This window comes from Erinaceus europaeus, chromosome 21 (genome assembly GCF_950295315.1).
Source record: "Erinaceus europaeus chromosome 21, mEriEur2.1, whole genome shotgun sequence".
Taxonomy (NCBI): Eukaryota; Metazoa; Chordata; class Mammalia; order Eulipotyphla; family Erinaceidae; genus Erinaceus; species Erinaceus europaeus.
This window is the reverse complement of record NC_080182.1, coordinates 2,548,346-2,562,046: the sequence shown is the minus strand read 5'-3', so window position 1 is coordinate 2,562,046 and position 13,701 is coordinate 2,548,346. Positions and strand designations below refer to the sequence as shown.

The following is a 13,701-nucleotide window of genomic DNA, read 5'->3' as shown; positions in this document are numbered from 1 at the left end:
TTTTCAGATATCCCCCTTGGGGGGTAAAGATGAACGCACCCCATCCCCCACTGGCCCAGTAGCTCAGAAGATGGGGCTGTCAGCCTCTCAGAGACTGAAATGACCTCAGAGACTAAACCTAAACCTTTCTAAGGACTGGAAATGTATTCTGTAATATTTTAGAATTCATATCTGCCACAACAGAACAAGAATTAAACGGTAGAAATCTCAAACTCTTCCCTTATACTGTTTTCCTGCCCACCCAGATTCCAGACATCATAGCACTGCCATTGCCATCTTACTAAGCGGAGGCCCTGGGCAGTATTCTGTGGGTGTCTTCTCTCTCCTCTCTTCCCTTTCTCTAAAAAAGCCACCTGGACAGTGGATCCATGAAGAAACATCTGTTTGTAAAGTAGGTAGCTTGAGCCAGGAGATGTCCCACCTGGTAGAGAGGCCCTGGGTTCAAGCCCCAGAACCACATGGGAGCACCAGAAGGAGCTTCATGGATGGTGGAGTGATGATGTGCTGCTTCTCCTTTCTGCTCTCGTTTCCCTCTAAAATTAAAAAAAAAAAAAAGTTGAAAATTGGGTGAGGGAGGCCACACCATCTGCGCCATGAGGTCGTGTGTGTGCAAGCCCCTGGACTTGTCCCCCGGCACTGCATAAACAAATCGGGACGTTTGTGCCTGGCGTGTCATCTTCACAATGGGGACAAAAGACACCGAGGAAGGCATCCTTGCAGCAGGCACCTGTGTGTCTGTGAGCCACACGAATGGGCACATGGCCATGCACAGGTGTGACCCCCAGCCCTGCCCCTCCTGCTGACCCTGTGCAAGGTTCTGTCCACAGGAGCGGATGTGGAGAAGCAGGGTGCCAACAAGACGGAGTTCCGCTACCCCTCCTACGTCCAGCACATCATGGGGTGAGTGACCGGCCTTTCCAGCCTCTCAGGCCCAGGCATGCTTAGGGGCAAAGCCACCACTAGCCACAGCCACTGGCAGAGTTGGTGGTTGAGGCTCCATTCGTGAAGGCCAAGGCCTCTGGTCCCTGCGGCCTTCATGCCAGTGTAACTCAGGTCTGGGGAGGCCAAGGGCCAAGACAAGTAGGGAAATAACCAGAGGGAAACTGGCCCAAGGGTAGCAGCTTAGAGTTTGGGTTTGAGCAACACAGGGGAGGGGAGGGAGTTGTCTAGGAGGTTCTAGAAAGTTCTCCAGCCATTGGCATGCATGAGCTGGAGCCAGGGAGGAAAGAGAAGGCTCCCTTCTAAGGCTCATCATGTATGGATGGGGGAGACAGACAAGGGCACTCGTCACAGCACAGTGGGCAGCTGAGGTCACAGAGGGGCGGGCATGGAAGAGGGGACACACCAGGGATGGCCCCAGGCTCTGCAGCCCTCTGCTCGAGGCCAAAGCCCTGGGAGCTCGGCACCAAGGAAGGCCCCCAGCTTCCCCCCTCCAGCACCTCAGAATCGCAGCCACAGACATCAGCCCCAAGTTGATGATCATTTATCGCCACAGGGACATCTTCTCCCAGGGATTCGGGCCTTTCCGCTGGGTCTGCACATCGGGGGACCCGCAGGACCTGGTGGTCTCGGACCAGCTGGCCACCTCTGTGCTGGAAGAGGTCATCACAGGCGGAGGTGACAAGAAAGGGAATGAGGCTCTCAGTGGCTCGCCCCCGAAGGCTGTGGTAGCCAGCCCTGCCAGTGCCACTTCTCAGTGTGACCCGTGTCTGCCTTCCACATTTACAACATCCTCTATTCTGTTTCTGTCTTCCTTGTCTGTCCTGGGGTGGTGGGGAGGGGGAACCAGATGCAGACCAGCTGTCAGGCTCTTACCCACTTCCTTCTGCTGTCTCCTCCTGGGTCCAGTGGCTTCAGCTTCAAAGCTTAAATCACAGAGCGCCTTTTCATACTCTACTCTCTTTGTTGTCTCTCACCCCCACTTAAAAAAAAAACATTTAATTAGTATTTTAAATTTTTATTTACTCATTTAAAAAAGTACTGGTGGTTTAGTACTGAATCACAAAATTATAAGATAACTGGGGTATAATTCCACACCTTTCCCACCACCAGAGTTCTGTGTCCCTATTCCCTCTATTGGAAACTGCAGCAGTTCTCCCGAGATCGCAGATATGGGCCAACTATAATTTCTATAGCTATCTATATTGATATATATTTGCCTTTTTTTCCTATGGTCCTGGCTTCTCTTTCTTTCTAAGTCACAACCTACTAATTTGGAGAGTGTCCTTCCTCCCCACCCCACTTCTATCTCTAATTCCTGATGGAATTAGGGTTCAGAGTCCTCTGGTCATCTTTCCCTAATACTTACCCCTCTGAGAGTATGAACCAAAATTCTTTATGGGGTGCAGAAGGTTGGAAGTCTGACTTCTTTAATTGCTTCTCTGCTGGACATGAGTGTTGGCAGATGAACTACACCCCCAGCCTGTTTCTATCTTTCCCTTGTGGGCTAGGGCTCTGGAGAGGTGAGGCTCCAGGACACATGGGTGAGGTCATCTGCCCAGGGAGTTAAGCATCTACGACTTGGTGGCTTTGGCTTAGTGAGTTTCTGAAGAGATCTTAGATGTATTTTGTTGAATTTTCAAGTGATTTTTCTTTTCTTTTTCTTTCTAGTTTATCAGGAAAGCAATTTGAAAGGGCTCCTACTACATAAGCACACCTCCAGAAGTCTCCAGATAATTTTTTTTTTTGCATAGAGACAGAACTATATTGAGAGTCATGGGGGAGGTGGAGAGGGAGAGAGATATACTGGCAATAGCATAATTTCACTGCTCATGAAGCTCCTTTCCTGCAAGTGGGGACCAGGAGCTAGAACCTGGGTGCTTGCACACTATAGTATGTGTGCTTTACCAGGTGTGCACTGCCCAGCCTCTCCCCCATTTTAATACACATCTTAGGTGTGAATGATGCCCATACTGACCACTGGCCCACACATCCTGGAGACCGTCTTCCCTCGGGGGGCTGGCGGGAGCAGTCCAGGCACTGTGGCTACTTCCCTCCCAACTTTAGCCATCTGACCTGTCTCCTAGTGGCACCCCCCACCCAGGTATTCTAGAACTTTCCAGACATCCAGGTCCCCCCCTGTGTTAGCAACCCACCAAGACCTGTCCTAATCACTGTATTTCAAGTCGTCACTCATCCCACCTTGGATCTGGGTCACTTTCTACAGTGTTTAGCAGTTAGGGCTTAGCTTGAATGTTGTGACCTCCAAAGGGGTCTTATACTATTGTTGTTGTTTTCAGTCACTTTGGGGGGGGGCGGTCTAATAGATCACAATACAGTTGTTGAAACATTGGTACAATTTCTCATCTCCCAATGAAAAATTTCTGCAAAACATTATCCCCCACATCTTAGGTCCTCTTCCACAACCATGCACCATGACTCCAATGCCTTCCCCATCCAATGCCTTCCCCATCCAATGCCTTCTCCATCCAATGCCTTCTCCATCCAATGCCTTCTCCATCCAATGCCTTCTCCATCCAATGCCTTCTCCATCCAATGCCTTCTCCATCCAATGCCTTCCCCATCCAATGCCTTCTCCATCCAATGCCTTCTCCATCCAGTGCCTTCTCCATCCAATGCCTTCTCCATCCAGTGCCTTCTCCATCCAGTGCCTTCTCCATCCAGTGCCTTCTCCATCCAGTGCCTTCCTCATCCAATGCCTTCTCCATCCAATGCCTTCACCATCCAATGCCTTCTCCATCCAATGCCTTCTCCATCCAGTGCCTTCTCCATCCAGTGCCTTCTCCATCCAGTGCCTTCTCCATCCAATGCCTTCTCCATCCAGTGCCTTCTCCATCCAGTGCCTTCTCCATCCAGTGCCTTCTCCATCCAATGCCTTCTCCATCCAGTGCCTTCTCCATCCAGTGCCTTCTCCATCCAGTGCATTCTCCATCCAATGCCTTCTCCATCCAATGCCTTCTCCATCCAGTGCCTTCTCCATCCAATGCCTTCTCCATCCAGTGCCTTCTCCATCCAGTGCCTTCACCATCCAGTGCCTTCTCCATCCAGTGCCTTCCCCATCCAATGCCTTCCCCATCCAATGCCTTCCCCATCCAATGCCTTCTCCATCCAATGCCTTCTCCATCCAATGCCTTCTCTATGCCTTTTCTGTGTGTCTGTTGGCTCTTTGGATCTCTTCTTTGGTGCAGATTCTGTCCATGTCTTCTCCCCATGTTTTTTTTTTGTTTGTTTGTTTGTTTAAAAAGGAAACAATAACAGTACCATAGGATAAGAGGGGTATAACTCCACACAGTTCTCACCACCAGATCTCCGTATCCCATCCCCTCCCCTGATAGCTTTCCTATTCTTTATCCCTCTGGGAGTATGGACCCAAGGTCATTGTGGGATGCAGAAGGTGGAAGGTTTGGCTTCTGTAATTGCTTCCCTGATGAACATGGGCATTGGCTGGTCAATCCAGAACCAACATTTGGCTTCATTGATCTTTTGTATGGTTCTCTTATTTTCTATGTTGTTTATTTCTGCTCTAATTTGAGTAATTTCCATCCTTCTGGTTGCTTTAGGGTACCTTTGTTCTTCTTCCTCTAAGTCCTTAAGGCATGCAGTAAGGTCATCTATTTGAGCTTTTTCTTGTTCTCTAATATGTGATTGTATGGCTATGAGTTTCCCTCTCAATACTACTTTAGCTGTGTCCAAAATATTTTGATAACTTGTGTCTTCATTTCATTTCCAGGAACATTTGAATTTCTCGCTTGAGTTCCTCTCTGACCCAGCTGTTCTTAAGCAGTATGTTGTTGAGTTCCCAAATACTGTGACTTTTAGTAATTTTCTGTTTGTTGTTGAATGTTAGCTTTACTCCACTGTAGTCTGAGAAGATACTTGGGATGATTTCTATGCTCTTGAATTTGTTGATACTGTCTTTGTGGCCTAGCATGTTGTCTATCCTTGAGGATGTGCTGTGTGGATTTGAAAAGAATGTGTATTCCAGTTTTTTGGGGTGAGGGACTCAATAGATATCTTGCCATTCTCTTCTGGTTTTTAGAGTTTGAATGGAGAAGTCTTCTGATAATCTTATGGGTTTTCCCCTGTATGTGACTTTTTGTTTTTCTCTTGCAGCCTTTAGGATCCTTTCTTTATCCTTCCTTCTTTTCATTGTAGCTATGATGTGTCTTGGTGTCTTCAGGTCTGGGTTGATTCTGTTTGGAACTCTCTGGGCGTATTGAATCTTAATGTCCTTTCTGTTGTTTAGGTCTGAGAAGTTTTCTTCCATTATTTCCTCTACAATATTTACTTCCCCTTCCTCTCTTTCTTCCTCTGGTAGGCCAATTATATGAATGTTATTTCCTTTGAAATGATCCCATATGTCTGTTGTTGTTTTCAGTGTCTCTCAATCTCTTTTTGAGCTCTTTTACCTCTTTCCTTGTTTTCAATAGCTCATCCTCTGTCTGGCTAATTCTGTTTTCTAATTCTGTTAGCCTGCTTTCCCTTCCCTCAGCTTCTTTCTTCAGTTCAGTTACAGTATTAGCTTGTTTTGCTAGTTGGCTTTTTAGCTCAGCTATTTCAGCTTTCAGTTCTCTAATTACCTCAAGGTAGCTTGTATTTTCTTTGAGTTTCTCCTCTGTTGCTTCCCAAATTCTGATAGACCTTCCTTCCATAGTTGTCTTCATTTCTGTGATTTCTAGGTTTATTATTGCTTGCATCCTTTTCTTATCTATGGTTACCTCTGACTGATTTGGAGTTTCTTCTGGGCTCCTGTCCTGATTCATTGTAGTAGCAGTTTTGCTCTTGATTTAACCATTTTTTTATTGATGTGGTTTTTATTTTTCTGTTCTGTCGTTCTTCGTTTGTTGTGTTTTGAGTACAAGCCACACTATATTAAAGACCTTTATGATAAGTGCAGTCGCCAACCTTAGTGGTTACAAAATAGTAACTGAAGCAAGTATTGATACAGTTCAACCAATACCATTTAGCCAAACAACACCTCCAGTCCAAGAAAAAAATAGCAACCAAACAAAAGAAAAATGAAAGAGACAGGAAAAAAGGAAAAGCAAGAATAGACAATTATGTAAATCTGCTGTCCACTATAAATTCTAGGGATGGAAAGGGGAGAAAGGTAACTAGAGAAGACACACACACATGGAGTCCACTCTGAGTCAGATTTCTTCCATCAAAATAATTCACAAGCGAGTATCAGTAATTCCAAAAACAAAAGAAGGAGGAAGAAAGAATAGAATTTAAAAAAAGAAAAGAAGAAAGAAAGAAGAAAAAAGGAAGAGCAGTGAAAGGAAAGAGTTTTTTTTTTTTTTTTAATTAGCTAGGAGGAGGGAAAAAGGAGAGTGGAGAGAAGAGGTATAAACAAGTTCCCCTCTCAATGGATAGGACACCCAGTTGCCTAGCAATGGGAAAACAACAATGGTTAATTTAGTTCAACCTGAAGAAGGTGGATGGAAAAGGGACACATGTATTTAATAATAGTAATAAAATAAAATAAATTAAAATAAAATAGAGTTGAAAACCCCTAATAGTCTGTCTGCAGCTTGGACCTCTCGATTGGCCGCAGGCAGCCTGAGCAAAGACAGCAAATAGTAAGAAGTATCCAAAAAAAAAAAAAAAAAACCCTCCAGGTAGACTTTCCTAGGCAGGGATGAGGCTCTGATTGGTCAGGTATTTTGTCACTCAAATAGAGCTCCAGTCACTTAAAAAAGAGAGAGAGAGAGAGAGAGAGAGAAGTTAAAGAAGAGGCTTGGAATGACACCCCTGGTGAGCCAGGAATCTTGGTAAAGAAAATAGCTCAGAGGGGAGCCTGTTAGGAGCAGCTGCACTGCCTCTGGAGGCTGGTACTAGGATGGGAGTGGTGAGCTCAGAAATATTCAAAGGATTTTCCTTTGTCCCCGAGAATTATGGGACTGTATTTTGATGTCACTCTGACCAGCCCATGTCACCCTCCTACAGACCGCCCAGCATCCTGTCCTATCTAGCGGATCCTGGGTTGTAAGCTGCTGCCTCTTGGAGCTCATGGCAGCTGCGGCTCCAAAGTTGCCATCTTGCCACTGCCCTTCTCCCCGTGTTAGTAATGGGTTGTTTGTCTTTTGTTGCTGAGTTTAGTGAGCTCTTCATTTATTTTGATTAGAACTTTTTTTTTTTTTGCCTCCAGTGTTACTGCTGGGGCTTGGTTTTGCACTACAAATCCACTGCTCCTGGAGTCTATTTTTTTCCTTTTGTTGCCTATCATTGTTGTTGTTTTTACTATTATTGTTGTTGCTGGACAGGACAGAGAGAAATAGAGAGAGGAAGGGAAGACAGAGGAGGAGAGAAAGACAGACACCTGCAGACCTGCTTCACCACTTATGAAGTGACCTCCCTGCAGTAGGGAGCTGGTCTTACGCTGGTCCTTGTGCTTTGCATCATGTGCACTTAACCCGCTGAACTACCGCCTGGCCTCCTGGTTAGCACTTTTACCTGATGTTTGGTGAATAAAGATCTCAGAGAGGCCTTTGGCTCGTGGTGTCATGGCTGTAGTGACACTCATTTTCTCCATGGTCCCTGTAGTCTTTGTCCCCCTTGCCTGGCACGATGCCTGGCACACAGGAGGATGTGCCTGGTTGCTGGGGTCTGAGCTTCCATGAATGAGACCACGAGTGGTGCTGGCGCTGGAAATCAGGGTGGCTCTGTGTGGTACTTGGCCCCCCACATCCTGCCTGTGGTTCTAGTGATAAGGCCTGGCCCTGCCTCCCTCTCTCACTGCAGTGAGCCCCTCTGTGAAGCTGCAGTACAAGGACAACATCCGCTGGATACGGGAGGCCGCCAAGCACCGTCTGGTGAGGACTGAGCACGGAGGGAGGGAGGGAGGAACAGAGGAAGGGAAGGAGGGAAAGAGTGAAGGAGGGAGGGAGGTGTGGGCTGTTGGGCTGCCCACCTAGAGTGGAGGTTCTGCCCCCCCCATAAGAGCCCAAAAGAATGTCAGCAGGACCCCCAAAGACTGCTGACATGGCTTTAATGGCAGCGCCATCATCTTCCCTAAGAAGTAGCCCAAGCTGCCTCCCCAGGGGCTGGACACAGAAGCTGGGGGCCTTTTGGAGTCTGGCCTGGGCCTCTGTGACAGCAACCAGAGGCAGCCTGGTTATTCTTTGACCCCTGGCACTCTGGAGAGATGGTCCCTGCAGGCCCTTGCAGCCATGCCTTCTGGCTACTTAGCGTCTCTGTGCCATTGGTCATGGGGACACAGTGAGACGCTGGAGAGGGTGCATGCACACTGGCCGTAGAACTTCTGTGGTGGCCATTAGACCTGAGGGCCTAGGGTCTAGCTGGGGTGGGGGTGGGAGGCAGGAGCGAGTCGTCTAGGACCAGAGCAGGGCCAGGACGGGAGAAGAGGAGTGTGAGTTTGCAGGACAGAGGTCCTGGCCTGGGCTCATGAAGGTCAAGGGCACATGGGGTGGCCAGTGGGCACTGCTCTAAGTCCTGCAGGTGCGACTGTGTGTCTTGTCTGGGAAGCACAGCTAGGTGACTTCTGAGGTGCCGCTCTTCCTGTTTACTTCGTGCTACTCTTTCCCTGTGGCAGCTGGTGACGGCAGAAGATTGTCCTTTCAAAATTTCATTTCTGTCACATTTTCACAATGTGGTTTCTTCACATGTACACTTGATAAAGCTGGCGATCCCGAGGTCCCTTCCTCCCCAGATTTCTTTGTCTGGATCCAGGAAATGTAAAATTCTCTGCTGTGCTGATTTATAAGCTGATTCTTCTAGAAAGAATTGGAGGCAGCTGGCAAAGAAAAGGGCATCTATAGAAAGCCGCAAGGAAGGACCAAGAAGCCTGACCACCTGTGTCAGTGGATGTGGTGGCTCAGGTCAGGGTCCAGCCAGGCCGGCTGCAACATCACACCCAGAACCCCCTCCCCACTCTCTGCCTCTCGTTCCTGACCCAGCTGGCCAGGCAAACTCTGTCATCCTCTCTGGAGGAACCAGGCTTTCTCAACCTCAGTGCCACTGACACGTGGGCTTTGACTTTCTTTTTTGAAGATCCATTTCAGGAGCTGGGTGGTCGCACACTGAGTTAAGCACACATGATGTGAAGTGCAAGGACCGGCATAAGGATCCCAGGTCAAGCCCCCGGCTCCCCACCTGCAGGGGGAGTCGCTTCACAGGCGGTGAAGCAGGTCTGCAGGTGTCTGTCTTTCTCTCTCCCTCTCTGTCTTCCCCTCCTCTCTTCATTTCTCTCTGCCTTATCCAACAGCAGCAATAGCAACAATAATAACAACATATGGACAACAGAAAAATGGGAAAAATGGCCTCCAGGAGCAGTGGATTCGTAGTGCAGGGACAGAGCCCCAGCAATAACCCTGGAGGCAGTAAATTAATTAATTAATTAATTAATTAATTAAAATTTAAAAAACCAAAGATCCATTTCATTTGTTTCATGAGAGAAGCACACACAGAGCACATCTGCTACCAGGGATCAACTACAGGACTGGTTAGTCCAGTGCCCTATCCACTGTGCCATCTCCCGCTGCAGGCCACTCTCTTAAACTGTGCCACACAGCCTGCTTCTGAAACCGTTGCTGAAGCAGGCTCAGTGGCACCCAGTGTACTCACAGGGCTGTGCCGCTATGGCCATCTCCTCGTCCAGGCAATTCCCATTCTACTTCCTGTCCATCTGAGCCCAGCTGCTCTGGGGACCTCATCAAGTGGGATCACGCAGTTCTCGTCCTTTTGTAACTGGCGTATTTCACGTGGCTCACTGCCTTCAGAGTCCAGCCTTGCCTATGCCAGGGTCACTTCCTCTGTGTGGATGGACCACATTCTGTACCTGCACCTCCACCCCCACACACACTGATGGACACCTGGACTGTGCCCACCTGTTGGCTGTTGTAGATGAGGTGGCTCAGAGCCCAGAAGTACAGATTCTCTGTGTCTCTGGGGCTGGAGGTGACATTCTCGGGGGTGGGCACTGGGGGATGTTTAGCTGTGCCCCTGCCCATGCCAGCGTCTTCCCTGCCCCCACATCTCCATCACCGCCAGATGGCAGCACCATTGAGGATCACTGCCCAAGCAGTGAGTCCTTCCCCTCTGTCAGGACCTTTGGTTGCTGGGAGGAGTGGCTGACACTTACCCTCTCCTGGTGCTTCTTCTTCTTCTTCTTCTTCTTCTTCTTCTTCTTCTTCTTCTTCTTCTTCTTCTTCTTCTTCTTCTTCTTCTTCTGCTTCTGCTTCTGCTTCTGCTTCTGCTTCTGCTTCTTCTGCTTCTTCTGCTTCTTCTGCTTCTTCTGCTTCTTCTGCTTCTTCTAGCGTTTGCCCTTCTTCCGTAGCCAGTCAACAGCATCAGGTTGAGCCTGATGTAAAGTTTCGAGCTCCTGGTGCTGAATCCTGGTAGCTGAGTGGACAGAAGCTCAGTCATGCCACCTGCTGGTGGGAGGGCTGTGAGCAGGCTGCTCTGCTCTGCTGCTCTGCCTGCCTTTTTTTTTTACACCCCCCCCCCCCCGAATCTGTCAACCATGGCGGGACAACTGGGGGCTCAGACTAGGAGGAGTTGGTGTGGCTGCATGTCGGACTGGAATGAGGGCTGTCATCAAACCCACAGATTTTAGGTCAGCACACACCTCAGCCCCTGCCCCCAGGACTTCCCTAGAGGGGCCATCTGACACCTGTCACCATGTCTTACCTAAGTGTCCCCAGGTCACTGAGAAGCACCCCCTTTTGCCCTTCTTTCTGCAGGTGGTGGGCTCCCAGGCAAGGATCCTGTACTCAGACCAGAAAGGCCGAGTGGCCATCGCTGTGGTCTTTAACCAAGCCATTGCCTGCGGGAAGATCAAGGTGACAAGTCCTGAGCCACTGGTGGGGGGTCTACTGAAACCCCCCCCCAGCAGTACACTGTCCTCACCCCAGCTGTGCGGGGGGCCGGGGGGTCGGGGGGAAGATGGAAGAGAAGTGGGGATCAGAAGTGACAAGGCCTCTCCTCACACTGTCCCTTGCTGTGTGATCGTGGGTGAGTCAGGTGCCCTCTCTGAGCCTCAGTTTCCCTTTACTGTGCAAGGAGAATAATGCTGAGCCCAAGGCATGAGTATGCAGGTGAAGTGAGCCAGCTCCCCTGTGAGCATGTCAGACAGCTCGGGTGAACATTCTCAAGTCATGGGTGACTCCTCCTGCTCCTCCCCGTGTCCTCTGGGTCAGCCTGACCCATCACAGAGGACACAGAGCTCACGGCAAACGGGCCTGTTTTCCCTGCTCATTTCCTGGCAGGGCTCTTGTCAGCACCTCTTGGCTTGGAAGTACCGGGAGCATCAAGGGCCAAGTGTGAAAAGGAAAGCAAGATAGATGTATGGCTAGGTTGTCTCTGCTGATGGCAGCCATGGCAAAGACAGATGCCACCAAGCCCACTTAGGACTCAGCAGCAGAGGATACCACTGCCCAGGGTTTCCCCAAAGCACACGGTGCTGGTGAGGGTGACTGTGTAGGTGCCCAGGACATCCCTCTGCTCTCCCTCTCTCTCACCCCAACTGCAGTCACTGATCAGCAGGGAGCAGGGCATCTCATTCATTCATTCATTCATTCATTCATCCATCCATTCATTCATTCAAGCTTGATTATGTGCCTCCTCTGTGCAGGCATATTCCTAAGAGAACAAAATCGGTTAAGTTCCTACCTTGTGTTGACCAGTAAAGGTAAAACCAGAGAGGATTTCAGGCCGTGACAGACACTGAAGAGCAGGAATGGAGGCTGTTATAGGGGTGAACAGTGATTTTGGATGGGTTGGTCAGGACAGGCTTTTCTGGGTTGCTGGCGTAGATCAGGCGGACCTGATACAAATACTGTATCTTGAAGGTGCAAGAATCTCTGGGGACAGGTGGGTCAGAGCCCAGGGAGAGAGGAGGGACAAGACTCAGTCAAAGGCCAAACTGTCAGGTCCCAGGGTGCTGTGCAGGGGCTGAAATGCCAACCTGTCCACTCCCCAGCTTTGAGACATGAGACTCTGTGACATTTTCATCCCCTTCGGGGCTTCAGTTTTCACAGCAGAAAGTCTGCACATGCATAGCCCATGGTCCCTGGATAAGCAGACGCCCCCCAAAAATAAACAAAGAAAAATCAGTGGAACCTGTTAGTGGCCCAAGAAAACTTCAGAAGCACCTGCACTTCTCCTCCTGCTGTTTTCAGGGGGCAGGCATCGGGGGATTTCCAGTGTGGGCTGACCTTCCCCTCTGCCCTCTATGGGGTAGCCCAGGTGGGCACCCTTGGCTGGCTGACATCTTGCATCCTTTCCTGGGCAGGCACCTGTGGTCCTGAGCCGGGACCACCATGATGTGAGTGGCACAGACAGCCCCTTCAGGGAGACCTCCAACATTTACGATGGCTCTGCCTTCTGTGCTGGTGAGAGGGGAGAGAATGGTATTTCAGCCTTTGAGAATGGAATCTAGGTGGGGCCAGGAGGTGGTGCACCTGGTTGAATGCACCTGTTACAATGCGCAAGGACCCAGGTTCAAGCCCCCGGCCCCCACCTGCAGGGGAGGACACTTCATGAGTGGTGAAGCAGTGCTGTAGGTATCTCTATTTCTCTCTTCCTCTATCTTCCCCCTTTCCTCTCACTTTATCTTTGTTATATCAAGTCCAAAAAAATTAAAATGGTGAAAATGGCAGGCACTGAGCCTCAGCAATAACCCTGCTGGCAATTTTTAAAAAGTGTATTTTAAAAATTCAGTTGATTGATTTCATCAATCAGGGGGGTTTAAAGGATGCAGTAGTGTCTGAGGTACTGGGAACAGGATGACCAACCCTGAGTCCTGGGACCTCAGATGTTGGGGTCAAGAAAAGCCATTCATTTACCTTTATAGTCCTCATCCTTTGTCTATCTTAAAAGTAGGAGTGACTCTGTGGCTTTCAACATTAGAATTGCTACCACTTGGGGGTTGGGCAGTAGCTCAGCAGGTTAAGTGCTAGGACACGGTGCCAAGTGCTAGGACTGACATAAGGTTCTTTGAGCCCCTGGCTCCTTATCTGCAGGGGTGGCGAAGCAGGTCTGCAGGTGTCTATCTTTCTCGCTCCCTCTCTGTCTTACCCTCCTCTCTCGATTTTGCTCTGTCCTATCCAACAACAATAGCAATGACAACAACAATAATAATGACAACAACAAGGGTAACAACAAGGGCAACAAAATGGGACAAATGGCCTCCAGGAGCAGTGGATTCATAGTGCAGGCACTGAGCCCCAGCAATAACCCTGGAGGCAAAAAAAAAAAAAATGCTATCATAGCCCTTTGAAACTCTGTTTCTTCTGCTCCTGGAGCACTTTGTCCAGAATTCAATGCTGGAGAGCATAACTCTCGGGAAGGACAATAGTAGGTAGCCCAGATTTGGTCAACCTCTTCTGCAATTGCTGTTTCTATAGTCTTCTGTCCCTAGTTCTTTATCAGTCCTTCAGGCTAGAGCTGGCTCAACCGGTGGGGCCCATGGGGCCCTCTGTTACCTAGACCCATATCAGCGAAGTGACTACTTTGCTCTGGAGTGACCAGCGGTGGCCTCTGTGTCTGCAGACATGGCTGTGCAGAACTTCGTGGGCGATGCCTTTCGTGGTGCAACCTGGGTCTCTCTTCACAATGGCGGTGGTGTTGGCTGGTAAGGAGGTTCTGGAGAATCGGGTGGTATAGGTTTTAGCTCCCAGGGAGGCCTGGAGAAGTCCCTGGGCCCCTCACTGCTAATGAGCCTGCTGTGACATGTCCATTGTGGGAACTAGAATGCAGGTGGGTAGATCACTGGGCATT

The 13,701-nt window shown here is 49.3% G+C and overlaps 1 protein-coding gene across 2 annotated transcripts in view; it reads left to right on the top strand.

Moving 5' to 3' along the window:
* Positions 1-13,701, top strand: part of UROC1 (urocanate hydratase 1) — a 51,625-nt gene that overhangs the window by 31,808 nt on the left and 6,116 nt on the right. For both annotated transcript variants that reach the window (XM_060180258.1, XM_060180257.1), the window contains 6 exons: positions 828-900; positions 1,496-1,617; positions 7,705-7,775; positions 10,665-10,763; positions 12,215-12,314; positions 13,474-13,555. In XM_060180258.1, the coding sequence (XP_060036241.1) occupies positions 828-900; positions 1,496-1,617; positions 7,705-7,775; positions 10,665-10,763; positions 12,215-12,314; positions 13,474-13,555 (547 nt within the window). The remainder of the gene's footprint in view (positions 1-827; positions 901-1,495; positions 1,618-7,704; positions 7,776-10,664; positions 10,764-12,214; positions 12,315-13,473; positions 13,556-13,701) is intronic.